Source organism: Caretta caretta, chromosome 4 (genome assembly GCF_965140235.1).
Source record: "Caretta caretta isolate rCarCar2 chromosome 4, rCarCar1.hap1, whole genome shotgun sequence".
Lineage (NCBI taxonomy): Eukaryota > Metazoa > Chordata > Testudines > Cheloniidae > Caretta > Caretta caretta.
This window is the reverse complement of record NC_134209.1, coordinates 42,935,579-42,963,115: the sequence shown is the minus strand read 5'-3', so window position 1 is coordinate 42,963,115 and position 27,537 is coordinate 42,935,579. Positions and strand designations below refer to the sequence as shown.

The window sequence follows — 27,537 nt, the reverse complement described above, 5'->3', positions numbered from 1 at the left end:
GTGTGGAACAGAGAAGCAGAGCGGAAGAACTGGAGCTGGAGATTCCCTTGGATCCACACGGGGTTGGGAAGCTGCAATACTGCTTCCTCTGCAATCCCCGGAGCCCCTCCCTGCAGGGAAAGGATTACAAGAGAAGTCTCCAGGGGTGACTTTACAGAGTTTCCTGGGCCCTATGTCCATCTTCCATGTGAGGACACAATACAGTCCTCATTCTTACTTTAATTAAGAGCTTGGATTATATTTTATGCACTAAAAGATTATAGGACATGTTATGTTTGCTTGGTAGTCCCCGCTCCCCCCTTAGAATGATGGTGCCTTTTTTCCCCCCAGAAGTTTAAAAAGAGCGGGCCATTACCTAAACTTTGGAATGTGCTCTGAACAGAGTAACTGTTTGGGGGGTGGAACCCCCTCCCCCAAATCCTGAATAAATTATAGAGCTAAATGTTATACAGAAGACAACTATTTCCACAATCTAACATCTTTGTTATCATCTTTGTTAAGGATAGACTTCAGCACTAGTCAGGAAACACATCCACTGCAGCATAGCAAATGTCAAATTATCTGTGATTAAAGATTTAAATTCACAGCTTTCTTCATTTTACCAATGCCAAGTTGAAAAACAATCTGATTGAAATTATTGCATGTGATAGCCCTGTTGAATGACCAATTTTTCCTTTGGTGCCTCATTTCCTTAAAAAATGGTGTAACCACTTTTCCACCTTAAAAATGACATAAATCTTTTGTTTCTCTTTGAAACAGTTACTTGAATGGTTGAAAAAGACCCAAGCAGTGTTTTACATTATGGTTTTAAAATGTGTTTTGGTTAAAAAAAAATATAAAGTAATAAGCCATACTTTGTAACAAAGGCATTCAACATTATTTTCAGCCTAACTACTAAAATGGTCAGTTGGGACCAATAAACTCGAAATAATGTTGTGTTTTAAGGTATAGCAGAGGAAGCACCATCAATCTATCTACATTTAAAATGTCAGCTGCTGTTTTGCTTTTATAACTACCTGTGGAATTTCCTAATCAACTGAGTGTTTGAAATGTTGTCGGGGTTTGGGGGTTTTTTTGTTTTGTTTTTTGAAAGACTTTGAAAAACAGAAACGTTAAAAACCATCAGTGTATATGGCAAGATCCTACCCCCGGTGCCAGTGATGCAACTGAAGAGCAAAATGTGGTCCATAGTATAGAGAGATCACACAAGCCGTAATGGATTGTGTGACAGTGTCCCACTTTGAGATTTGACTTTCCCCTAGAAAAAAGTTGCAACTTGCAAAGTTCCCTTGTGTTCTGCTGCTCTTCGTAGTGCATTACCCAATACTCCTTAGAAACAGCCAGACTGTAGGTTTCTGCCATTTTCCCCCTGTTGTGGTTGTCTTCTCTTTGCTTCTACTAGGTTCTTTGCAGGGCTGGCCCTCAGTTTGGTGGGCTGTGAAACAATTTTCATATGCCCTTCTCTCCCCGCTGATGTAAGGCACTCCTGTCCTGTATGGTCACACCATCGTTCAGCTCAAGAGTTTTGGAATAGCTTAGTAAAATAAGCCTTTGGAGCACCCCAATACTTGACTGAATTATTATCTGTAAAAAGGTGCAGGGGTAGGGGAGGTCTTTAGTTTCTCACTTGCAGGAGAGATGTAGCTAGTTGCTTGCACTAGGGTACAGGGCCAATGTCTAGGAAAGTTTAGTACAGGGCAATGATACAAACTAGCTGGGTGAGGGTACTGATAGCTCTGAGTTTGCTGCCAAGTTTTTGAGATTTCACGTGTGCATGGTGCTAAGAATAATCAACAATATCATAGCTGATTCACCCATCAAGACTCTCAGAAAACTAAATGGGCTCCTGGAAAAGAGTACGATGAAAAATTGAAGAGGGGGTATTGTGTGTATTAAAAAAAATCAGAACATGAGATAATCCCTGCAATGCTGGCCATTAAATTCAGAGGAGGATAATCCGTTCAAATGTATGTTATTCATGTGCTGTCCCTCCAGATATATTTTCAGTTTCTCCTTTCCCCCATAGCTCTCTCTCACTTGGTACCGACCACCCTGGAAACCCAGCACAGGGCTTAGGCAGAGTAAATTATAGAAACCCACAGGGGGGGTCAGAGATGGAGTTTTGTTTTAGGAGGGATTTATTATAACTCGATAAAAGCTTCAGCATTTCATTTCACTTCAAGGAAAATCAGATGAATTTTCTATTCTACTTATGCAGCCTCTCTTTACCATACCAATAACTATGGGCATTAATACCACTGATGTGCAGGCCTAGGAAGAAGGTGGAGGCTTGGAACCCTGATACTTTGATTAAAGACTTAAGCCCTTGGCAAGTGTCAGCAGACAACAGCTGTTTTAAAGTGAAGGGGACAGAAATGAACAATGACTTGTTTTTTGGAAGGGTGGAGAAATGAGTAAATATACAAGTGCTCATTCCATCTCAGTGTCTCAAATGACAGTTCTCTTTAAGTGACTTTTAGATTGTCCCTTTGTAGGACATGGATGTTTGATAGCCAGTACATTTAAATCCTAGCTTCCTGATAGATCAGATTTAATTGCTACAGTAGCTGGCTGTAGGGTTCCAAGCCTCCAGGTTTGTCCTGAAGTCTCCAGGAATTAAAGATAAATCTTTAATTAAAGATTATGTCATGTGATGAAACCTCCGGCAATTCATCCAACCAAAATTGGCAATCTAAAGCTGAACCCATTTAAAAATATTGACAATAAATTGCCCAAGTTGGCCATATAACTCTCTGTGACTATCATGGTGCTCTGATGGCTAATTCCTCACTCCCTGCTTGGAAAACATCCCTCCTTAATGTCACAAATGCTTTTGGGAGAATCTCAACATTCTTGTTTTGTATTATTCAAATTATCCAACTCTTGATAATCATAACATATCCCACCTTTTTTATGACCTAGTTCAGAAATAGAATGCTACATGACTGTGAGGAATGGGTACTTCAGAGCTGTGGTTTATAACTGACCATAGCAGTTAGGGATGGAAAAAGCATCTGGCAATGGAAGATTGTGTTCTGGAAAAGTAGAATCTCTCCATAGTAGTTGTGGTTGCAAGCAGCTTCCATTTTAATTGCCCTCTAACTTTGACTTGCAAAACTGGTTTGTTTTTTGCTAGATTTTCTCTGAAGGCAGAAGAGAATATTTCTGCAAAGTCTGAAGAAATTTTCCCAGTTTTTTTTCATTATTATTATTATTTGGTCAGCTCAGTTCCCTGTGTTATGTTAGTGTCTGTCTCTAGCTTGGCTACAATGGAAGCTGATGAGTGTTCAGCACTTCTTAAAACCAGACCACTTTATTTAGGTACCTAAATATAGATTTACGAGCTAACTTTGTACATATATGTTTTTAAAATCTTGACCTCTATGCCTTTTGAACATGTTTGATCAACAGTCGAGTGAAGGTAAGCTGTGCTATGCATGCATGTGGTTAAAGGTTATCTGAGGAACATGTATACCTTATTAGGTGATTGAATGAGGCAGGGTTCTGTAGGAGACATTATTAGGTTGGCCAGCACCACTAATTTCTTTAATAATTGGTTGACCTCTCCATCACTTTTATTTAAAAAATTTTAAATGGTGTCTTTATTTATCTACACAGAGGGGGGAAAACATGGGAAATTCATAAAGTGGAAAAAAAAGTGTTTAAAAAAAACAATTAAAGTTTGTAAATTACAATGTTCTTACCTACCATTCAGACATTTCCTTGCTTTTAAGTGGTTGGGTTTCATAACCTTACACTGCCTACACAATAAGCAAACACTACTGAGCATTAGCTAATTACTGTTATCCCAACCTGCGCATCTTTGAATGAGCACCTCCTGGTTCTCCATCCTCAGTTTCAGGCCATGAGAGTTGGGCAAACAAGTCCATATTCAAAAATAAAAACAACACTCTACTTCCCAAAACCTATCACATTTCTAGAATTGGACCTTTTTGAAAGCTAACATTTGTTGTCATGGGTTTTCACATGCCTCTGCACATCTCTCCTCCAGAAGTACCAAAATAACTTTTTTTTAAAAGGCCGTTATTGTGCTATTTCCAGGCCAAAGAGAAGGAGGACATGCTAGCAATCTTCTTAGAAAGATGTATGAGGATAATGGCCAGTTTTGCTGACTCAAGGGCCCTGATCCTCCTCTGAGGATAATATGACACCATTGTAACTCCACTGACTTCGGTAGAGTTATTCCTGATTTATACAGGAGTAAATGATATCATAATCAGCCCCAAGAGGTTCAGCAAGCTTCATATTAGCATCCCAACTTTTGGGGTCTTATCCAAATTGAACCCTTTTTGAGGTTTCTCCATCACTACTACAAACCCAATAGGAGACATTAGGTGGAATATTGCTGATATTCTTCATCTTCTTTTTCTTAACACCACGTCTTTATTTGTTGTCATTCTAGGGTGAGCCAGGTTTGCCCGGCGAAGTGGGAGAAAGCGGAGCACCAGGGCTTAAGGTTAGTGCAGAAAACCAACTGAAAAATAAAGCACAGTACAGGTATGTATATGGATGATAGTGTCATGCTTTTTGATTTGTATATCATGATTAATTTGTAATAGGCTCTGCCTCTCTACAGTGCTAAGTGGTATTAAGAGACTTTAAACATTTCACCATAAAGGGGCATGTTCTTTTGCTGCACATGCATAGTTCCAATCAACATTAGTGACGAGTATATGTGCACTGCAAGGCAAATATGATGCAAGCGTTTAGGAATTTGGAAACCTGTTTACATAGTGTTGTTTATGCTTCTCATAATGCATTTCAGACCCTTTTTTAAGAAATACTGCAGTCAATTCTTTGATGAATGTCAGGATTAAATCTTGAGGTCTGAGACTGCTTCTTTGGAAGTTAACAGCAAACTTGAGTGGGAGAAGGTTTGAGTCCATAGTTATGGCAAAAAGAAAATGTTGCCTTGCATTTATTTTTTTGATTATTATTCCTTACTTGATTCCGAACAGATGAAATTGAACACACAAAACTTGATAACTTTGTTTGAATAAAAATCAGACACATCCAAAATGCTTTGATTGTTGGGCCTCTCAGAAAGGATAATACCAATTTCTAATCCCATCAGCTGTGTCTGTGTGTCTGTGCGGGCACATATGCCTCTCAGCTGATTTTACAGATCACATTGCTATTGACAGCTAGCCAGGATAGTCTTTAAAATGTACTGACTTGCCGCTTGTCCATCAGGAAAGAAAACAAGCCATTTGGGGCATACCCTTTTCTTGTTTTATACTCAGTGAATGCAAAGTATTTGCAGTTATTGCTTAATTCATATTCACAGCAGTATTCTTGGAGTTGCCAAGCAACCATCAAAAGTGGTGTGGATAAGCTAGAATGGTCAAAAATACAGAGATGAGTTGCCAGGGTCAGATTCAGTGTATGAAAGGGGTTTGCCATTGTACTGGCTTCTCACACAAAGTGTAATTAAAAAGTAATGGCTATAAACTGTCTTTTTTTATATAGAATTCTGCAAGCATTTTTTGCTCTCTACCAGATTATGAATCTAGACAAGATATTTAAGGGGTTTCTGTTTCTCATTAGGTGTCCTCCAAACTCCTCTCCAAACCTCAGGACCGCTCTCTTTTTCATTTTCTTCTCTCCCTCAGTCCCTCCAGAGTAAGGTGGGCTTGGCACATCTCCCTCTGGTTCCTCTCGGTCCTAATGGGTGGCTTCACAGAGCCATGAAGTTGTTCCTCACTTCCCTTAATCCAGAGTGAAAAACCAAGATGAGCCTTCCACACAACTGACCAGCCTTTTGCATTGCACTGTGTGTAATGTGTTGATGCAGCCCATCAGATTATAGTATTGAATCCTTTCTGACATGGCTTCTTCTATTGAATAATCTGTAATATTAAATGAAATTCAGCTGCTCTACAGTGTCTTGCATTAAATATGTTATCTAATGTCTCTTCTGTTGAGTTATCTAATGACATCATCTTAATAACGTCAAGATTTCTTTGTTCCTACTCTTTTGATCAGGGTGACCCTGGAGAACGAGGAGAAAAGGTGAGGCATATTTCACTTTCCCTGTGTTTATCTTGTTTTGAAGAATTGTGAATGCACAGGCAGCAGTGAGGACTGATCTGTTAAAAAACAACAACCTGCTGTGTTAAAAATTATTAACTAGAATTCAGTCACTGAACTGACAAAACTGTGGACCCTCTTGTGGAACCCTTTATTGGGGCTAAGTAGCACTTACTCATGCAAACAATTCATTGACTTAATGAAACTACTCATGTGAGTCCTGTATGTGCTCACTAATATATGCTAGGGCTGCACAGGTGGACTCTGATATTATAGTATTTTTAAAGAATGTTCCTGCTTTGAATGAACAGAAAAGCAAGCTGGTTTGCATTACTTGGTTTGGTGTTGTGAGTGTCTGTGGGCAGTAGTTTCTTGGAAAGGCAGTCAGATAGGACAGTGATATCTCATTTTACTCATGTTGAGTTCTCTGTTGCAGCCCAGCTCTACTTGAATAAGGGTGAGAGAATAAGGGTGAGAATAAGGATGGATGGCCCATCCATCTCAACTTTAGACTGCATGAAAAAGGACAGGAACACAAATGCGCTACTTGTTCTCACTTGCATTGGTATCAATGAGGAACAACTCCATAGAAATCAATGGAGTTACACCAGTATAATATCACAGATCAGAATCGTCCCCACAGTACTAGTAACTATGGGTCTGATTCTGTCCTATCAGAGCAGAATTCTAATGGGACTTCTCCTATAAGAAAGTGCTACTCTACATGAGCAAGGCTTATAGAACCGAGCCTCCCTTTACTCTCCTGAAGCAGTGTAATAGATTGAAAACAATGGGGCTAGTCAAGGAGTAAATTTCTCTGGCTACATGCCATCCAGACCTCAGGAAAATCCTGAAATGCACCTTATACTTGGGCCAGGAGGGAAATGGCATAGAGAATCATCCCCAACTAGCTACATAAGCAGATGGGGTGGGAGGCCAGGATTGGGCCATACCTTTTTTAAAAGGTTTTTTTTGTTTGTTTTATTTGGGCAACTTTTTTAATGATCCTAGTCAGGAAAATTTCCAAACTGGTTTCAAAAGCAATGAGAATTCCTTAACAAATATTTTATAAATGACAGCCATCCATTACTTGTATAAGAATTCCTTGTGTTTGACATGGGTTCACTGGTACACTCTTTGGTCCAATAGTATTTATCAACAAATTTTAGTTGATGAAAAAAATATTTAAAAAAAAACCCTCTCTTTCAAGAACTCAGAAGCCTGCAAAAGTCTTTGGGCCTGATTCTCATTTACACCTTTTACACTTCTCTGGCCAGCAAGGGGTGAGTCAGTGTAAATTAGGATTCAGCCTTTCTGTACAGGTGAAGCTTTTAAAATATTTCTTTAAAAAAGCTATCAACAATTTTTAAATAGGGACATTTTCTCCCAGGCAATGACAAGAGTATTATTTCAACATTACCTCTTTGAGTAATGCTTAGCATTTACATGGAGACATGAATGGTTTTGGTAGCTTATTCTATATTTTAGTTAAGTTTTGCTAGCTTCACACTGATTCATGGGGAAATACTTGAAATTCAAAGAGCATATCATGAATTGCTTCAAAATCATAATAAAAATGTATTGGAAGCCAGTAATTGCCAACTCTGTTTGATCAAATGCGTCTATCAATGACTTTGTGGTGAAAAATATTTACTGGTTATTCCTAATGCTGAATCATCATAAAATCATTCCTTTGTCACTGAACCAGAATGAACTGGGGATGTCTGTAGACTAAATGAACAAGAAGATGAAATGACATGACAGTTTGTATTTACTCAAGGAACTTTGAAGAGGTTTATAACTTTGAAATACCTTTCCTATCAGTGATCAAATATAACAGTTGTGTAAGTTATATTTCAGACTACAAATCCAAATGAAATATATCAAATCATGTTTTTCTCCTCCTGTGGATTTAAGTTGAATGAAGACTCTGAGTTCATGTTGTAAATGTCTTATTACATTTATTTGAGAGACAGGGTGGTAAGGTAAATACATTTATTTATTTGGTCATTTATTATAGACTCTGGCTGGTGAATTAAAACTGTTAGCCTGGTAATAGTGTTTGCAAGTTGCAAGTTATTTCTGGATACTTTGTGAATGCATGAAAATTATTTTAAAAATTGCAAAACAGCACTGCAAATATATATATTTTTTAATTTTAGGGTGATGCTGGAGAAAACGGACCCAAAGGTGACATGGGTGAAAAGGTACATCTATTAATGAGTAGAGATGAAAGGATATTTTAAAGGCCATAAAATATAACCAGAAGATGAAAGGGGAATGATACCAAAAAGAAAATATACAAAGAGACTTTTTAAAAGGTTGAATGGTCTGACCTTGACTCATTCTCACAAATAGCAGAAACTCAGCAGTTCTAATTAAGTACAGAGGGCCTGCTTATGCTACAGTAGTTAAAACATGAGACCTGACAGTGCATCTTTTATAAACCTCTAAATATGCATTACACAGAAACTTGAATCACAAGCTATCAGATATTCTTGTTATGTCTGTTTGGTAAATGATGCAAGTTTTGAGTATTAAGGCCAAAGACATTGCTGCGTTCAGCATTGCAATGCCTAACTGGTGTAAGAACATAAATCTGATTTTCAAAAGGCAGTAAGAGACTTATGAACCAAAATCATATCAACAGTCAATAATAGTTTGGCAGCAACATCTAAATACCTTTAAAAATCTGGGTCCAAAATCCTAGCTGCAGTGTACAGCCTGAGTACTCAGGATGTGCATTGGGGAGTTCCTCTGAGTCTGAGAGGGAAGAATTCTACAACCAGGACATGGAGCAGCAGCTAGGTCTCCCTATAGATGGTACTTCAGTCCCCACTTCCCTCCCAGGACATGCCTCTTTACATGCCAGGTAGATCCACTTAACCACACTGCTGGAGATCTGGAGCTAAGGGAGATGTGCCAAGGCACAGCACCCCCATACAGAGACCCAGTGTCCCCAACAGATCCCTGAAATTAGTAGGGATCTCAGGAGATCTGAGGGTTCTGAGAGGACCAACCCCTTACTTTTTCAGAGTGGGGAATGCTGCCCTCTGACTGGATCGGAAAAAAAAATTCTGTAAGGGGAAACTGATCCCCTTCCACATTCTTTTCCAAAGGAAGGGCCAAGGCAATCTGGCATACAGTTGAAAACATAATCCAAGTGGCTGACCAAAACCCCCAAAAGTTTGAAAATTCAGAGTGAAAGTTAAAAATTATGTTTCAGATCTTTGTTATTTCACACAGCTAAAGATCTGGCTTCCATGCCTTTACGTCAGCTCAGTCTCCTCAGGTACCATATTTCAGAAGTCTCCAAAGAATGGGTGATTTTATATATCATGTGCATTATGACTGAGAAACGGGAAGCTGAGATTGTTACCACTGACAGATTTTATGGTTTAAGAGGAATGGGAAAAATAGAGAATCATACCTGCAGGTAATAAATTCAAATCTAGTCCATGTCTCTAGCATGGTTGCCAACTTTCACGTGGTAAATAAGCACCCCGACTTCCACAATAAGCCAAAAATCAAGCTAATCCCATTTCAAAACAAGGCCAAAATAAGCCAGTCCCTAAGAACCCCAACACTCTGTAACTATATCCCCCCATCGTGTAGTCTGGGACTGTGGTGGGCCTGCTGTGCACCCTGACTGTGTGCCCCCTGACTCTCTTCTCCCCTTGCCTCTGCTTGCCCCTTGCCCCCGCTTGCTGGGAGCAGATAAAAAAAAAGAAGCAACAAGCTACAAGCCAAAAACTAGCCAACAAGCATCTTACAAGTCAATTAAGCCAAAAACAAGCCCAATTTCTGCATTTTTATCACAAGTTTGGCATGTCTGGTCTCTAGTGGCCAGGAATCATTGCTATCTATTTTTGAATATTTAAATTATTATTCTATTACTCAAAAATATATGCAGTTTGATTTCATAACTATTTTCCTGAGAGACCTAGTAGCATGTCTAGAGACATTTTTTATGTCCTGAGAATGTCATGCTTAGCCAAATCATTGGAACAGTAGATCAGATAAATAGGTCATGTATATGTTCATGAAACAATATTAAGGTCCAACAGCAGCTAAAATAGAAGTTCAGAATCTCTCCTGTGAGTCCTATGACGCTTCAGTAATTGTTCTTCAATTGTGTCTGCTACTGAAGTACTTGGCATGTGTCCAAGTGAAAACAAAAAAATCTAAAAAAATCAATTCCTCATTCTGTTGGGAATTTATCCTTCCAAAGCCAAACATTGTGTGTGTTTCTGTGTGGACCTCAAATTGTTTGGTATTCTAGTTGGGAAGAACTTTTAGAAAAGATAGGTCAGCAGATGGCCTTTTGAATGTTCATCTGAAAAACTTTAACTGAATTGACTGAACCTCTGAAACATATAATGCTCCCACCACTTCCAAGTTTCATGTAATTGTCTGGAGTACTGGGGTGAAATGGGGATGGATAGATAGTTTTTGTACAGGTCTCATTACTTTACCAGCATCAGGCTAGTTGCTGCATGATAGGAGTTGGGCTTCCCATAGATCTGTGAAGGTATATGAGAAGGCCACAGAACTTCTCTGATTATGTCCTGCAGAGTGACTCTGCAGTGGAGGACTGTTTGGTTAGGAGTTTAGGAGAATATATTTTTGGTGTGGAAGTTTAGGAGTGAGTAAGCACTGAAGTCAGAGTAATTACTCCACAATTACACCAGTGTAGTTAGGAGCAGTGCTCCTGTGGCTAGTGCTCCAGTGACTTGCACTATCTTTGACCGTCATTATACTTATAGCAGAGATGAATTTGACCCAGTGGTTGTTAATTGTGTTGGTTGCAGAGGAAAAAAATCACGATGACTGCTGCCCCCTAATAGGAACAGCCAACAGTAGCATACTCACCAAATAGCTCTTGTTTTCCTTCCCTTTCTTAATCCATCAGTCACTTCTCCCCGTCAATGGCAGGATCGTCTTCAGGAGACAGGCGGGAGCTCTGTGGCTTTCTCTTCCAACATAGTTGCAGGAATTTCGGGTAGTGCCATGAGAAGCCTTTCACACTCTCCTCGAGCCATTGATGGGTGTATGGGAAATCCTCTCCTTTTCCCCCTGCCCTGATAGAAGCAGTTGGCACTGTGTTCCAGAATATCTCTCTACTGTCCTTTCTGCTGCACCTTTAATATTGGGTGTTGGTCAAAGTTATGCATGCTGTATCTAAGCCAGGATGCACCATATGCCTCAGAAGTCTCGGAACATGGGATATTTGGATGACTCTTGGGCTTCTGAAACATTTGGTGCACTCTAGGACATCACTAGGGCAAAGCATTGGAGCAGTACTTGAGCGGCAGTGAGGCTTACGGACTTACTGAGCCTCTTTTTTCAAGGTAGCATGGGGAGGGGTCTTTGAGCCTGAGAAAAGAGGGAACCACGGAAGTTTTGGATGTGCAGGAATGATTTATCAAGACTAATCTGAACCAAAAATAAGGTTCAGAGATGAAAGAAGATTAGAGCCAGTTCACCCAGACCTCTCCCTTTGTCCACGCCCCCATACAGTAAACCTCCATAAATGTTGTCTGAATGAACAATACATAAACCATTGCAGTAAATAATAATAATTAATAATAAGCAGTTATATAGTATCTTTATCCAAAGATCTCAAACATTAAGACTCACAATTCCTGTGACATGGGTAAGTATTATTTATCCCCATTTTATATATGGGGATACTGAGACAGAGAGGTGAAGAGATGATAATTTCAAACCAGGGTGCCTAAAGTTAGGAGCATATACCCATATTTATGCACCTAAATGAAAGTAGTGTCATTTTCCACAGATGATGCACATCCACAGCTCCCATTGATCTTACTACATAAACATAGACTTAGGTGCGTATATTTTGACAACGCTGGCATCAGTGAGCTGTCTTAGGTCACATACAGAGTCAGTGGCAGACTTGGGAATGGAAACCACTCATTAGTCCTTGCTTCCATTCTCCTGCTGTAGCCATTGGCCTCTCAAGCAGCCAAAATCCCCTTGAAGTACTTTTCCATTTGTGTTTTCTCCTGCTGAAATTCTTTCATTTCCAATCCAGCTGACTCAGTGAGGGACTGAGAACACGCTCTAGCTACATGGTTTTTACTTTATCCTGTATTAGTTTTCATTCTTGAATGAAAGTGGATCATAAACACTTTGTGTCTTATCTGTGCTATTTCCAGTGTTATCCCTTAAAATGTTTAACTTGTGACTGTCTCTCAGCAGTTGCTTTGCCACTTTATAGCTATTAAAAAGTCCTTGAGATTTCACAGTTGTACGTGCTGTGAGGGACAACAGCAATATCACTCATACATGTCTATCAAAATGAGACCGCTCAGGTTTCCAGACATGAATCAGCCTTTCAGAAAATGGCCTTTTGTTTTCTCTTTGCCCTCTGAAGAGAGAGTTACAATAACTATGAAAAGGAAACCAGGCTTTTAAAATATAAATCACCACGGCTCTTCATTCAGCTTTACTGAACCACAGGACAGCTAATCAAAAACTGGTGTTTTTATACTAGTAGTTTACATTTTATTGTTTTATATAGTGCAAGACTATAATAATAATACTTAGCATTTATACTGTGCTTAACATCTGTTAAGATGTTACTGTTACAGATATTAGCTATTCTACTCAGTATGTGCATCAGTAGCATTCTGCTTTAAGACACAGGGTAAGCTTACTGCACAGTGATCTCTTAATTTTCTTGATCAATCGTAATTCATAATAATAATAATAATAATAATAAGGAAACTGTCCAAATACAGGTTCTGTAAACAACTTCTACAGTTTTCACAGGGTTGACCTGTTTACATGAATAAGTTGACTAGCAAAACTTTTCAAGTGAGAAATAGCATTTAATAATTTAGCTTCCTCCACTTTACTTTGGTGTTCCATTGAAGACAAGGTGCAGTGAAATGAAAGTACAGGAATTTTCAGAAGTCTACAAAGGCTAGTAAAGAACTGAGAACCAGAAGCACTCTGCCGTAGCCACTGGCTGATTCTGTGACTTTGGGCAAGTCCTATCAAACCCAGACACTCAGAGCAAAACACAGGAGAACCTCTTTGAAAGTTAGTTGCTTCATCAGAACTGACCTTTCCTGAGCAAATAAATTTCAGCTCATCTGACATTCTGTTACTTACAACATTTAGTGCATTAAAGCATCAAGATAAAAACAGCGAAAATCTGTGGAAAAGAGATGGATAGTCTGACATGTTAAACAAGATAAACTAATGGGTCACTGGATTCTTTGAGGTTGAATGTCATTAACACAAAAGCTTTGTCAATTAAGGCCTGAGACTTGCCATCTGTAGTTGTGGACCCAAAGGACCAGTGATGCTCTTTGATATGGCAAATAATTTTGAATGTGTCATAGACTTGGGGATGTCAAAACATGAAGAGGCATAGCACTATACTCTAGCTTCCCACTACACATCTCTTTAAAATTCCTTTTTGTTACAGCAACTACATTATTGGTTGTAAAACTTTTCAAACAAGTGAATAGGTTATTATGTTGTCTGGATAAATGGAAAGCAAATCCCACATCTGCATTTCTTTGAAAGCAGAATTGTTTCTCTTTGAATAATACTGACTTATTGTCAATGGTCAAATTGGTATGCAGTGTCTCAAGACATATTTAATCTTGCTACAGTAATTGAGAGGTACTTTGAGAAGGTTCCAGGATAATCATGCCTGTGTTGGTTAGTTTCCTGAACTATCAATTTCCTGAAAATATATGTACATAATAAGTGTGATCATTGTTTCCTTGGAATTTTATATCAGGGTGATCCTGGATCTTCTGCTGCAGGAATTAAGGTAATGTTGTGTTTATAGTGGTCATTTTTTGCAGAATCCCTGTCACTTAATGCCACAACTCTTTTCTCCTCTTCTACGACCCTGAGTTTTTTTTTTCACTTTGTCTGATCTTGTGGTTGCTTATTTGTTTGTTTATTTAATCTTTCAATTAGGGAGAACCTGGAGAATCTGGTCGGCCAGGACAAAAGGTAATACATGAAAGCATTCAGTCCCTTTTTTCCTCACAATTAGACTTGCCATCAAATCTTGTTTATACAAAACATTAGTACTGGAGATTCCGTCTTGCACATAAATTGCTTGTTTGGTCATAGCAATGATTGCAGGATAGTGCAATTTAACTGATTGCTCAAGGTCTATACACATTTTGTTTATGATAATTTTGAGTTTTGAAAAAAACTTGAATAAGAATGACACTGGCTAGAGTGCAAAGTGAGAATTAGAATAACCCACCCACTCTTATAACTACAGGGCACTTTTTTCCACACTGAAAGTTTGCACTATCTCAGCTGTCTGAAACTAACAAAGAATGGCTCTGCTGTCTGAATGTTGACAACTTACCCTTGCATGTTTGACTAAATATTGACCTGCAGATTATAGTATGTTATTACACCTCATTAAGATGAAATAAATATTGACTCTAGGGCTGGAAGTTCTCTCTCACTTGTGCTGGTAGTGAGGAGCTAAACTGGTAGAAGCGGACACAAGCTTTGAAAAGTTAGGAGCAAGTAGCTCCACTACGTGCTACCCCTCCCCTGCCCCCCGAGAAGCCTTTCCACTGGACACTGTGCAGCCAGAGCTTCCTTGGTTGGGAGGAGGTGTAGCGGGGAACAGCTGCTCAATATGGCATGATGCCCTCTTGGCCTAGGAAATTGCCAATAGGAAGTGAATGGTGCACCAAGCAGCATTGCCTGCCCCCTCCATGCCTTTGATCCTGTTTCAGAGGATAGGATAGGATGCAGGCACAGATGGGAAAGCTTGTGACTGTGTGTCTCCTCAAGGAGCCTGAAGGTGCTAGCAGAACACCAAGGAGAGGTTGGATTTTAACACTACAATCCTGGGAGGTGTGGGGTAGCAGTTTGGCTTCCCTCTGGAGTGTACAGTGTTTCCTGGGAACAACCCTTCACCATCCCCACCTCTTGTAAAGTAAGAAACCTCTCCCCTATCCCAACAGGAGAACTGGAAATTTAATCTGCAAGGTACACTTTGGAGATTTTCCAGTACTCAGGTCAGGGGACAAGTAAAATCATATACTGTATATAGGGAATATCAGGCCAGCTATATTCTAAAACTCAGTTCCTTTTTATGGCCATATGGAACTCTGAGAAACCATTTTTTTTTAAATCAGTAAAAGACAAAATTGCAGCTGAGTTTCTCTACTTGGCAGGTTTTAATCGGAATGATTTGTAACAGACTCTATACGACTATTATGATATGCAAATTAAATTTGTTAGTAAAGCTCAGTTTCGAGTAGGAGAGCTAGCGAAAGCAGTTTTAACCTGTGGAATCATTGTGCATCATGTACTGCATGTTCTACTTGGATAATAAACTACAGAATGCACTTTAAATGTTTAGATTCATACTCTCATTTGCTATCTGCCAGGCAGGGAACAACTAGCAGTGATTTATTAGCAAGATACTGATCTCACTGCCCAATGCAATCAGGTTTGATATAATAGATGTAATATAGATAAATAACCAGTAGCCACGAACTTCACATTAATGTAGAGTTTTATAAGTGATGAGCTTGTCTTTGTGTGGTTGCATATGATGTTATAGAAAGAAAGTGCCAGGCTTTTGTCTCAAACATTTACATTGCCCATAATATTTTGAATACTCATTCTCTCTCTGTATTTTATAGTTCTCTTTTTTTAAACTTACAAGTGAATTGGGGCATGATCCTTAAACGTACTTCAGCACCTTGCTGTACCAGAAGGGACTGTGCACATTTCTTTACACTGCCCTTCCAATGCACCTCAGTCTTGACCTCAGTACACCCTCCAGTTTCAGCATCAGGCCACACTTGAGCATATATTGCCAGTCAGACTAAAGTGAGTGATTGTTTTGTGATGTGGTCTAGTGGCTACTTTGAAACCACAGAACATATTTCACTTGTGATCTACTGTAAATCATATTTGAACTCAGTACTTTAGAGGCAAAAGGCTTGTGGATTTATGCATTGTGCCACTTAGCCCATATGTTTCCCTTCATTATGTGTGTATACACACACACACACACACACACATATATAATTATTTTCAAACCTTACAATCTGGAGGCAAAAATATGTTCTCTGCGAGATCACTGTAAATGTAATACCAAGAAATTGATGTGAAGATAATACTGTAAATAAAAACAGTCTCTCACTGAAATAAGATGGGCCAAAGTTTTAATGAATAGATGCTGAGGTTCATAATCACTTGTATTTACATGAGCATATCTGTCAATTGAATGTGCAAAACAAACAGGTTATTGCTCATAAAATGTCTGTTTGCTTGTGCAATTAACCGGTTTCTTGCACAAATGCACATATATGGACTTCTGCTTCTGGTCTTTAAAAATTTGACCCTGTGAGAAAAATTCTCCTCTCTGATCCACAGTAAAGGTATTTTATTCACTGAAGTGCAGATCTCTGTTGTGTAGTCTGTAATCCATCCTACATGGAACTCCAAGTCACACCAGTCTGAGTTCAGTATGTAAAACAAGTGCAGAATGTCTGATAGAGATCTGAACTGCAGTGAATAAAAGACCTGTATTATGGATCAGAGGGTAATTTTGCCTTATATTTTTACTTCCCTGTGAATAGAGAATATGGGCTAAATCCTATAGTTCTTACTCAGGCAAAACTCCCATTGCAGACAATGTGAGCTTTTCGTGAATAAGTAATAAGTATGAAATGAGGGTTTGACGTTTCTTATATATATACCATGCATGTACAGATTGATGGATAAATACATATCAATCTACATTTACATATCACAATTTAAATGAGATTCACTATTTGAGTGTAAATATAATGAAGACACAAAAAAACTAGCAATGAGAAACGTTTATATAGGCATGAACTGTGTCAAATGTCAATTTCCCAGACTTTTGTTCTTTCCTATTATGAGGACACCTTCAGAATGTACATCTATTTTTACAGCACCCAATGGGAGTTTTCTCTGATTAAATACCAAGAATTTGATTCTCTATTAGTATTCACTAGAGTAGATATGTGTGGAAACCCACTGAAGTTCCAGATCTCAATGTAGTATTGGAGCCTTAGTCTTTACGCATGAAAAACTCCCATTGTGCACCATAAAATAATAAAAAGGACAGAGCAAAGACATTAAGTTTTGGTCCATGTTGTGCATTTATTCAGTATTGATTCATATGTGAGGATATTTGTGTATGACTGAATGAAATACGTCTGTGTGTGAATGTATGAAAAAAGGATAGGTGTGCCATATACGTTATAGATGTAGCCCACGTACATTATATATGTTCTATAACAACTTAGAATATTTGACTGCTTTAGTTTGATAGACTGGAGTTTGTATTCAGCTTTTGTTTGTCTTTGGAGTCATTTAATCTCATAAATCATATCAAACGTATATTTTGAAAAAAGTTAAGGAATGAAAATACTGTCCATTCAACTTCAATGAACTTCATAATAGAACACGAGTAATTGAAATGTATTTTTAATCTTGCCTTGAAGAGTACAGTTTAATCACTTTAGTTAGTGTACTTAGAATTTGAGTTCTCCAAGGAAGGGACTGTCTTTTTGTTATATGTGTGTGAAGTGCCTAGTACAGTGAGGTCCCGAGCCCTGATCGTGGACTCTGCATGCCATGGCAACACAAATAAAATAATAATAAAAGATCTATTAATTATAATGATTAAACATTTATATTTAGAACTGAATTTTACTTATTTTAAAACAGAAGGAGAAAAAGTCATGTCATGTCCACGTCAATGAAAGTAATTGACAGATTATAGTATTAATATCTTTGTTTCACTAGCATATCTGACTCTTCATGCAAGAAAAAAAAGATGGAGTAGAACTTTTGGGCTAATACTATATCAAGAGTGAATGTAATACATCCTGTTCAGAGAATTACTCTTTAAACAGGAGTAATGGCTCAGTGTCTGTTAGACAATGGTAGGCAGTATATCAACTGGTAATAGAATCTGCTGAAAATGATATCCTGTCCTCCATTCCTTCATTGTATTTCACATTTAAAATTTCCAAAGTGGATTGTCCTTTTCAGTAGCTTCAGTCAGAAAGATTTGTTAAAATTCTGGAATGACTGAAATCTGCAAGGAAGATGGGCTTGGGTCCTCCTAAAATGTTTCACAATTCTTTCGTTTGGCAAATCAATTTTCAAATCAACTATTCTTTTTTTGGTTTTGTTGTGGCAGATTGTAAATTTGCTAGAAATTCTTCAAGTACGTTTTAATATTATTACCTAAAAATATAGTGCAGTTGGTTATGTAAGCTGAGGAATTTGTGTGTGCTTGTAATCTCCATGCACTGGCCCAAACCACAAAATTGAGATCTGGATTTCAGTAAAGTTCAGGAATGGATGAATCTAGAGTTTAGTTCAAGAGGTAGGGACCAGCTACAAAGTTTGGACCTGATCTTCCCTATAATTCAGGGATGTTCAGATCCTGGGCTTTGGTTCAGGTCTCTCTCTGTGATAGCTGGAAATCTACTGTCTGTCTAATTGTTTTGTCCTTGAAATCAAAATTATTACATCTATTATATTCCTAATGCCCTTTGATTTTTGGTGTTCATCGTTTTCCTTCTCCTAAGAGGACATCATTTCAGCACCATTTCAACTAACTTCTTAGGATGATTGTATGTATGTAAATGTTGTGCTTGTCCTTCTCTCCCATAGAAAAATATCAACTTCATTCCAGAATGAATGTGTTCAGTCTTCAATTCCTGTTACACATTTTCTTCTTGAAAGTAGAGTATTTTGTTCTTTTTTATTGCAGTGCTAAATAAGCAGGGTATTTATTAGAAGTAGTTCTAGTTTATTTGCTTATGGTACTTTGTGGTGTTGTGGATGTGTACGTGTGTGTGCATTTACACTGAAATGTGGAGAGTGTTGATGGTTCTATAAAAATGATAGTTAATTGTAATTGAGTAATCCCCCTGAAAATGTACAAATTAAATTAAATTTTTGAGCCACATTTGTAGTTAAACTGGACATTATACAGCACCCTATCCAGCCAATAACTGAATAGGGGATAGAATTAAATATCTGCAATTGCAGTTTTGCAGAATTACTGCAAATGCAGTAAATGTCAGTATTCATATTATTTAATTAATACTATTTATTCCCTCTTCTTTTGATAAAAATACTGGCCAGAATTTTCAACCTGTGTGTCTAGTTAGGCTCCTAAATCCACAGGAAATGTTTAGGTACTTAAATGTAGGTTTAAGAGACTAAATTTAGGCATTCCGTTTAAACATTTTAGTCATACTTCTAGGTTAGCAAGCCCTTTAATGTACATTGTGTTGGCCTGAGTATCTGTGATCCCTGAAATGAATAGCAATCGTGTGTGTGTGTGTGTGTGTGTGATTTCATACTTTACCTACTACAGTGTATACCTGGTTGTTTTCTGGATACCAATTATAAATGAATATTGTTCTGTAATGTTATGTAATTTTCCTGTATAGGGTGAACCAGGTCTTCCTGGGCTTCCTGGACTCCCCGGGATAAAGGTAAATACAACCATAATATCTGTATAGTGGTACTTATATCTTCCTAAACATTTTTTATTTTAAAAAGGATTTTGTCACATGAAGGCCTTACACAGAAAATTGATCATCTATATATGAATGAATGAACAATATGCCTTACACTTTAATGTGCAGTAAAATGTCAGCTTACTTTGAAAAAAAAACCTGGACTCCTTTAAAAATAATGTCTTTTTTACATTTTTATTTAATTCAGGAGGCTTGTCATCAATGTTTGTTTGCAGTTTAATTAGTATTTGCCATTAACAATAGCCTACAGAACCTGCAAAGCTAACAGCCAAAGAACTGTCTTCATTATCCACAAATTGTGGAGGACCAGCTATGAGCAAAAATAGTCTCTGCTCTCATTGCTCATTAGTAATTTCCACTGACAAGTCAAAATATTTGAATAAGAATACTTCATCCAGTATTACCATTAAGCAGTCAGACAATCTGTGGACCAATAACTGGTTTATCTGCTGACTTCCAGTCTGCCTGTTATATTTAGGCAAATTATTATAAAAGACCTGGAGTCAGTTCAACCCTGGCGTTGCATTGGGAGTTGCTGCCAATTATACTGGAACTCAGTTTGATTCATTCTGTATTATACTATAAAAAGTGAGCAGATTTGAAATGTTCTGAATGAGAGCTGACTGAGTTGATTGCTTCTCTTTCATGGCAGGGGTAATTCTTTCAGACAATGAAACCTCTTAGAATTTCCTTATATTCCATTTTCAGCATGGGCCTGTGAACAGCTGATGGAGAGCTTTTATTTTCTCCCCACTGAATACAGGGGATGAAATCCTGCCTCCATCAAAGTAAAAACACCCTTTGACCAGTGGGACCAGGCTTTCCTTCAAAGTGTATAACATTTGCAGTAGCTTGCTCAGTGACAGTTGTCGAGTGCCACAATGTTTTAACTTAGTGTCCATTTTTCATTTGGACATGAAAATAATAAGAGGAGTTGATTGGACATCCTACACATGCAAGAGCATGTGTGCTTATTTTAAAATGTGGGTTTATGTGTCTTAATACTGAAAGGTGCAGGACCTGGAGATAGAAATTATGTTAGGTCCTGTCTATTCTGTAAGAAAGAACCATGGTTTACTGTGTCGTGAAAGATCATGTTGCAAATGGATCCTTCAGAATGGTTAAATTTATAGTGTAGATGGGACCTTAATATATACAAAGAAACACTTTTAGTGATTGTCTCTATCTACTTTGGAAAGTCAGTATAGAAATCACATTTGTTTTGTAGTGTGTCCTTAATATAGTTCAATTGGAGGTCACTGCCAGCAGATTAAGAGCAATTATCAAAACTGGCTTTGGGCACTGAAAAACCTGAGATTGAGCCAACCAAGCTAGAAGATCTTATTACGGTAACATCTTCTGGGGGCTAGCAGAATGAGCACTTTTGAGATAGTTCCCATTGCAACATATACATTTTAATGAGAAGAAAGATGAAGCTCGTTGGAAAAAATCAGAGTCACATCTCCTAGTACGGATTCAGTTCCTAGAAAGGAATTTTCTTTTCTTTTTTTTCTAGATTTCTAAAGGGGACCATCCACAATAATGAATTCTCTTTCGAGCACCCTTTGACTCGTGGTTATTGATACAATACTACGACAGGTGATCTGCAAAGACTCCAGTGACTGTCGCTGACAGCTGGACCCCAAAAAATCTAAAACTAATTTAAACATGTCTCTCAGGGAATGTCTAGTTGAACATTTAGTGTGCGGCAAGCTGGGGTGTGAATCTACAGTGCTGCAGCCTGCCGTGCACTGCCTGTGTGGACCCTGCTGCAGCACACTAAAAATTCCCTAGTGCACTTTGTATACGGCTGTTTCAAACTTATGAGAAAGCAGTCACCTTCAGCCTTTATTTGTGCTTTTGTCTCTTCACATACTATCGTTTTGGAGATGATGGCAGCACAAAGAGGGTGGTAGACAGGTCCACTTGAGAGACAAAAGATTAATGATGTGAGAAATGGGGGAAGCATGAAGTTCTGGATATTGTGGAATAGATGTTTTCCAGCATTAAGCCTCTGGGGTGATGCTGACTTCTGCTGGAATAACGTAGTGTTCAGTGGTAGAATTCATACCTGCCACATAGGAGGCCCAGGTTCAATTCCCAGCCAGTTCAACATTGAACTCTAGGTGTTCAGATACTATGGTATAAGGATCTATATAGAACAGACCAGGGCCCTGGTGGTGAAAAGCCTGCCTGGATGTGTGTGGCATTGTTTGAGATGCCTTTGAATGCTGTTTCACTGCGGAGCCTGCAGACAGCCATTGCCATCCAAAGGTGGGAAGCAGTGGTAGGACAGGTACTGGCATTGTATCTAAAATGCACAGATTCTTATGGAGCATTGGATGCCATTTAAAGTTACATTCCCTGACCAAACCCTCAGGGGAGCATGGCACTATCAGTGGAAAACTAAATCCCCAAGAGAGGATCAAGAGAACATTAAGTCATAGGAAGCTACCTTGGATGAGCTAGTCAGGTGAATGAAGAAATAATAAAGGTACATGTATATTGCCTTTGATCAAATTTACAGTAACATGGCCTACATCAGTGTATATTATGGAGAAGGATGCAGATGACTGAGGAGCATGTGTTACAAATCCCCTTGGAATTGGCTGGTAGTCTTCGAACTGATACACATAGGCTTCTTCATGGCATATGAGAAGCAGAGCAGGGGAGGCTTTCTCTTGTACCACCAAATTCTAAGAAAGCTTCACTTAATGTCTTCCATTCTTGTAACTCTGATGGAGAAGAGAAGTACACAACACCAAGGCATTCTCCTGTTTTATGGATATCATGTGATAAATATGAGGTATAACCTTTTCTGTTCCTTAAATGTGTCATTTCATCTACAAATTCTTCTCAGATAATCTCCTCTGAACCTGTCCACTGTGGCAGGCTGTATAATAAAACACAGTATGCAACTGTAAATAGCAAGTACACTGTTTATGGTATAAGTTTGAAAGCAATCTTTGTGTAAACTTTTAAACTCACAGGTCATTTCAATCAGTGAATCTTTCAAACTGCCTCTTATCTTTCTTGTGCTGGATGTGGTACATTTGTAAAGGGATCCATTAAGATCATTTGGAAAGAGTAGCCAAAGTCACTTACAACATTAATAAGCATCAGTCAGTAGAAAAGTTTCAACTTCATAATGTGCAATTATTCAATTAGTTATTTAATGCAGCAGTTCAGTATACCTTCAAGATAGCCAGTTAGAGATTGGTTGAACATGATTTCACTCTGAATGAGAGGCAGCATCTGAAAGGCACATTAGTATCTTGTGTGAATTCAGTATAGGTGACAAAGAAGTTATTAATTATATTCCTTGGCTCATTCACTATATGCATATGGATGTTTTGGGAGTGCTTCCTGATCTCTTTCATCCCTTTCATTATCAAAGGTGCCACAGAGAGTACAGAACTTCAGTCAGTTATTTCCAGGACTGTGGTGAAGCCAGCTGTGACATATTGTAGAAACTTTTCTTGACCATCTGTTGCTGTTTAGGAATGGCTGGAAACTTAATGAGCATCTGAATGTTTTCCACCATGTCATTCAGGAAAATGAGTAAAGCACCTAAACACAGAATATTGACTCATCTCTGTGACATCTCATGTTAGCCTTTAGTAAGACCCTATTACTGATGCCAAAAGGATGCAGAATACTTTCAGTACGACAAAAATGTAGTAACTTTGTTTTATCCTACTCTTCAAGAAGTCATAAAAAGTACATACAAAATGGCTCACCTATTGAAATCGGAGGCATTTGTAATTTCATTCATTTGTGATCTCTAGACCTTGTCTCAAGGTGTTCTATTAGCCTGGTTCAATTTTGTGGCATTTAATCAATACAGTCATTAAATTTTACATTATCCCAGCTTTACCTTTACCAGAAGATGAGCTGTTTGCAATAGTTGGCCCAATATAGTATATTGTGCGAGAACAGGCTTTCCATCAACAGTAGACATAATCTGTCTTCTTGTTCCTCTCATTTTGTGAGACAAATACTGGGGCAAATCTTGAGGTCCCAGCTGAGTTTTTAAATCAGCCCTTATTCAAGCAAACTCTCATTGAAGGATTTGGCTTCTCTGCCCTACTTGTTTTGTGACAGGGAGAGACCTACATATAAGAGTTTGCTCTATTCTCAACACTGAGAGAGACTATAGAGTTGCTAACTCAGTCACCTACATCTTTCTACGTAGTTGCTTATACAGGCCATGTGATTTCGATCCAAGCCAACATACTCTGTTCCCAGCTGCATGACATCATTAGAAATTTTGCCTGAGTAAGGACTCAGTAAAAACTGGCTAAGGACCTCAGGGTCTGTCCCATATTCGCTTTATCGAAAGCAAAGACAATTCCAACCTTCATTTATATTTTGTATTTGAATTTCATTTTTTCTCTCTCTTACTATATCCCAGGATCTTGTTCTTTGCTTGCACAGTAGGACTTAGTGGCCTAAGAATCATGTTTGAAATACTTAAAACTTTTCAGAACCAAAGTTTTAAGTTCTGGAAGAGTCAAATAAACTTTGTATCCAATAGAAAAGTGACTCCCATGCAGACAAAACTTTAAAAACAAAAGCCAAAATTTTCAAACCTGGGTGCCTAAAGTTAGGATCCTAAATCCCTTATTTAGATGCTATTGAACTGGCTTGCCATGGAGATGCTTACTCTCTATTCTCTTTTTCTTTGGCCTGGTCTGTTTAGTCCTTGCTCTGTTTTTTGGCATTAGAGGGGCTGACAGGTTTCCAAGGCATGGTAGATCCTTTGCCTGGTTCTCTTTAGAGAGGAATCCACAAGCCATTCCTGAGTTCTACAGGTTTTCCTTTCTCTCTTTAAAAAAATTCACAACAGGTCTTAGTTTTCCATGGTGTCTCCCTTACTGGGAAGAAGGGAACTCTTATATCTCTGCTCCTGTTTCATGCATGTGTTGCTGCCAAGCTACAACTTTTATTAGTCCTAGAGACCATCATTCCAAAAATTCCTTCTTGCTGGGCAGAAATCAGAAAAAAGATCAGGGCTGGATCTTGAACCCCTCTAAACAGAGCAGTTCACCTTGTGACTGGCATCTAAATAAAAATCCTTTGATTTTCAGAAGTGCTGAACAGCTCACTGAAGTCACTGAAAACTGAAGAAATTCAACCCCAAACTATCTTTTTGAACACTTGCACAGCTTCCTAATATGCATGTGCCCCCATTTGAAATCCCTGGTGAAACATGCAGGTTGGTTAACTCCTACGCTTTCCTCATCCAAATAATGATGTCCTGGGGGTAGGTTATCTCTGGGAGTAGAAAAAATAGATAGTGCATGCAGGTCAAATGCTGGAGAGTAGAGTTCAATGAAATGTGTGTCGTGATAAAAATGGACAGTGGGAGGAAGTAATATCAGGAGGGTTTATACTGTTTGTTACATTGATTTATAGACCTGCTTTCAAAAGTAGGTACATGGAATTATATGTACAAAAATAATACACAGTTGTACACCTAATTTGAATATGCCGTTACCAGGATTGTAATAGATGCATAAATCAGGTAGTTGGATGCACAGAAAGTAGTTACACAACTAACTGTACATTTGCATGCCCACTTATCTAATTTCCTTATGTCACTATGGCAATTGCACAAATTAGGCATGTAATTGCCCAGACCTAATTTTGAAAATCAAGCCCAGAATATGAACTCCACATTGACAGTGGACTGTGAATGAACGACTAACTGTTGCAGGTGGCAAGAGCATTTGCTATGGCATTCCTCAGGATATATGCAATTCTTTGTAATCCCTCAGAAACAATATCCTCTAAATCCACAAAAGCCAGGATTTCTTTCCTGGAAAAGACACTAACGTACTAGGGAAGTGAGAAAAGGGTAAAACGTAAGTAACTGAAACACAGGATGTGAATTCTGTTTCCCCAAAAGCTGTTACAGGTTAAAAGATGGATTTGGTAGAGTGAAACTGGTTTACAGTGTCTTTTAATTTGCTTCTTTGTGCCAGATAAAGTCAGTCCAAATTTAGAATCCAGTTGAATAATCTGAGAGTCCAATTAGCAGACCCATATTTTCAGAAATCAGGGATTTTATCAGCCATAATGGAGACCTCAAATAGTAAACTGAAAACACTCTTATGATGTAATGCCACCATAGAAAATGTTTTCTTGATTTTATATAGTCATAAATGAGTAAAAACAGTTGCAGTTCATTTTTAATATTAGCAACAAAAGCCCCTTAAATTTATCATCTAATTTGGTTCTAGAGGAAAACAATTTTTTGGACAGACTATAGAGTCTCATTCTTTTCTTCTAATAATTTAGCAGATCAATCATTGCAAAAGTTGGCTGCCTTTAGGAAAAAACAAGGCTCTTATTACAACAAATGTTTTTACTGTAATCCTCAAAAGCAGGTATCGTGCTGACTTGAATTCTAATTAGCCTTTAAGTAAGAAGTATTCTGTATGACTAATGCATGGAGAATCATGACACATTCGTCAGAATTATTGCTGATACTTTTAGCACCCTTGCAAATCAGCACATATTTTTCAAGCACCACTGCACTTTTCTTAAAATGAAAATTGGACTCACTAAAAGGCAATAAATGTTGTAGAAAACGGAGTCTGGTTATAAGCTGAAGCTTTGGGTTTTTAGGCAGGTTAAAGAATAATACATTTTTGCCTCTAACGAATCATAAAAACTGAACAAATGGTCATAAATACAAAACCAGAGAGATTTTTCCAAGTTAAGAAGTTGATTAGGCAACTGGGTTGATCAGAAAGTCAAAATATGGTTTCATGGGTGATGAGGGAGCCGGGGAGCCTGTGCAATGGGGCACCTATGGAGCCAATTCTGAATTAGTGTCAGAAATCAAAACAGAGGTCTAAGAAAACGTGGATAATTGTTTATGGGGTTTACCTTTACCCCCTTCATTTCCTTACCGTAAGCTCACTATTGTAGTCCTTCTGAAAGCAAAATAGGAAGTAAAGGACAGCAGATGCCAGTGTCTGAGACTCAACAGAGGAGGCATTGGCTCAAATTCAGGCCTGATGTACTTCATTGCTTTCACTGAAGTTGCTTTATTTTGTTCTTTTTAATCTCAATCTGCCTCTAAATCTCTTAATAGCATAAAGGAAGGAATACAGCTCATATTGTTTCTATTTTAAATATGCCTAGGCATGAGTCATGAGAGTCTTTTAGGGCTGGCACATCCCTATGTATGATGGGCTAACTATATATCTGGTTGACTGGATAAAATGAGGATATTCTGTTTGCACAGTCCATAGCTCTCCCTGCTAATAGGAGCAAAAATGGAAGAGGGCATTGAAAAAATGGATTGGACCTTCTCTGCAGTGGGCTATCTTGGATCTGGGGCTCTGCAGTGTGCATGGGGGCGGGGCGGGTGGTACGTTGCTGAGCAAGGGGCTGGTGGGTCGTGGAGGATCCGCCATATGCATCCATTAGCAGAGAACTCCAAAGCATATAGCTACAGAGGTTCATGCTGGAAGCAATATTAACTTTAAAGAGGGGTTTGCAGTAAATCACTGGGGTGGTAGAGTGAGTGGTTGTCAAATGGGAAGGACAAGTGTTTGGCAGGTTTGACTGGGGGTCTGTAAGGCTTAAGCCTGTATTCCTTGGAGATTCCTGGTCTAAATGTCCTTTGCCCTCCCACTTCCATGTAACTACCATAAACGCTTCAGACCGAGGAACCTCTGATCACTATAACACAGCTTCACATGGTGTTCTGGGAGGGTCTTTGCCCTGGCAAGATTTTTTTCTATGGCAGGGAGAATTGGGCCCATATTTTTTTATTGCCTTACATAAGTATTTCAATGAGAGAATTAAAATACCTTTAAATTTCCCAATAATATAATTTCTGCATCACTGACTGTTAGAGGTCAAAAATATGCAGTTTTGTTGTGGCTGCATTGGT

The 27,537-nt window shown here is 38.4% G+C and overlaps 1 protein-coding gene across 1 annotated transcript in view; it reads left to right on the top strand.

Moving 5' to 3' along the window:
* Positions 1-27,537, top strand: part of COL25A1 (collagen type XXV alpha 1 chain) — a 427,499-nt gene that overhangs the window by 333,826 nt on the left and 66,136 nt on the right. The window contains exons 13-18 of the mRNA XM_075127572.1: positions 4,424-4,477; positions 6,007-6,033; positions 8,214-8,258; positions 13,835-13,867; positions 14,020-14,055; positions 19,536-19,580. Of these exons, the coding sequence (XP_074983673.1) occupies positions 4,424-4,477; positions 6,007-6,033; positions 8,214-8,258; positions 13,835-13,867; positions 14,020-14,055; positions 19,536-19,580 (240 nt within the window). The remainder of the gene's footprint in view (positions 1-4,423; positions 4,478-6,006; positions 6,034-8,213; positions 8,259-13,834; positions 13,868-14,019; positions 14,056-19,535; positions 19,581-27,537) is intronic.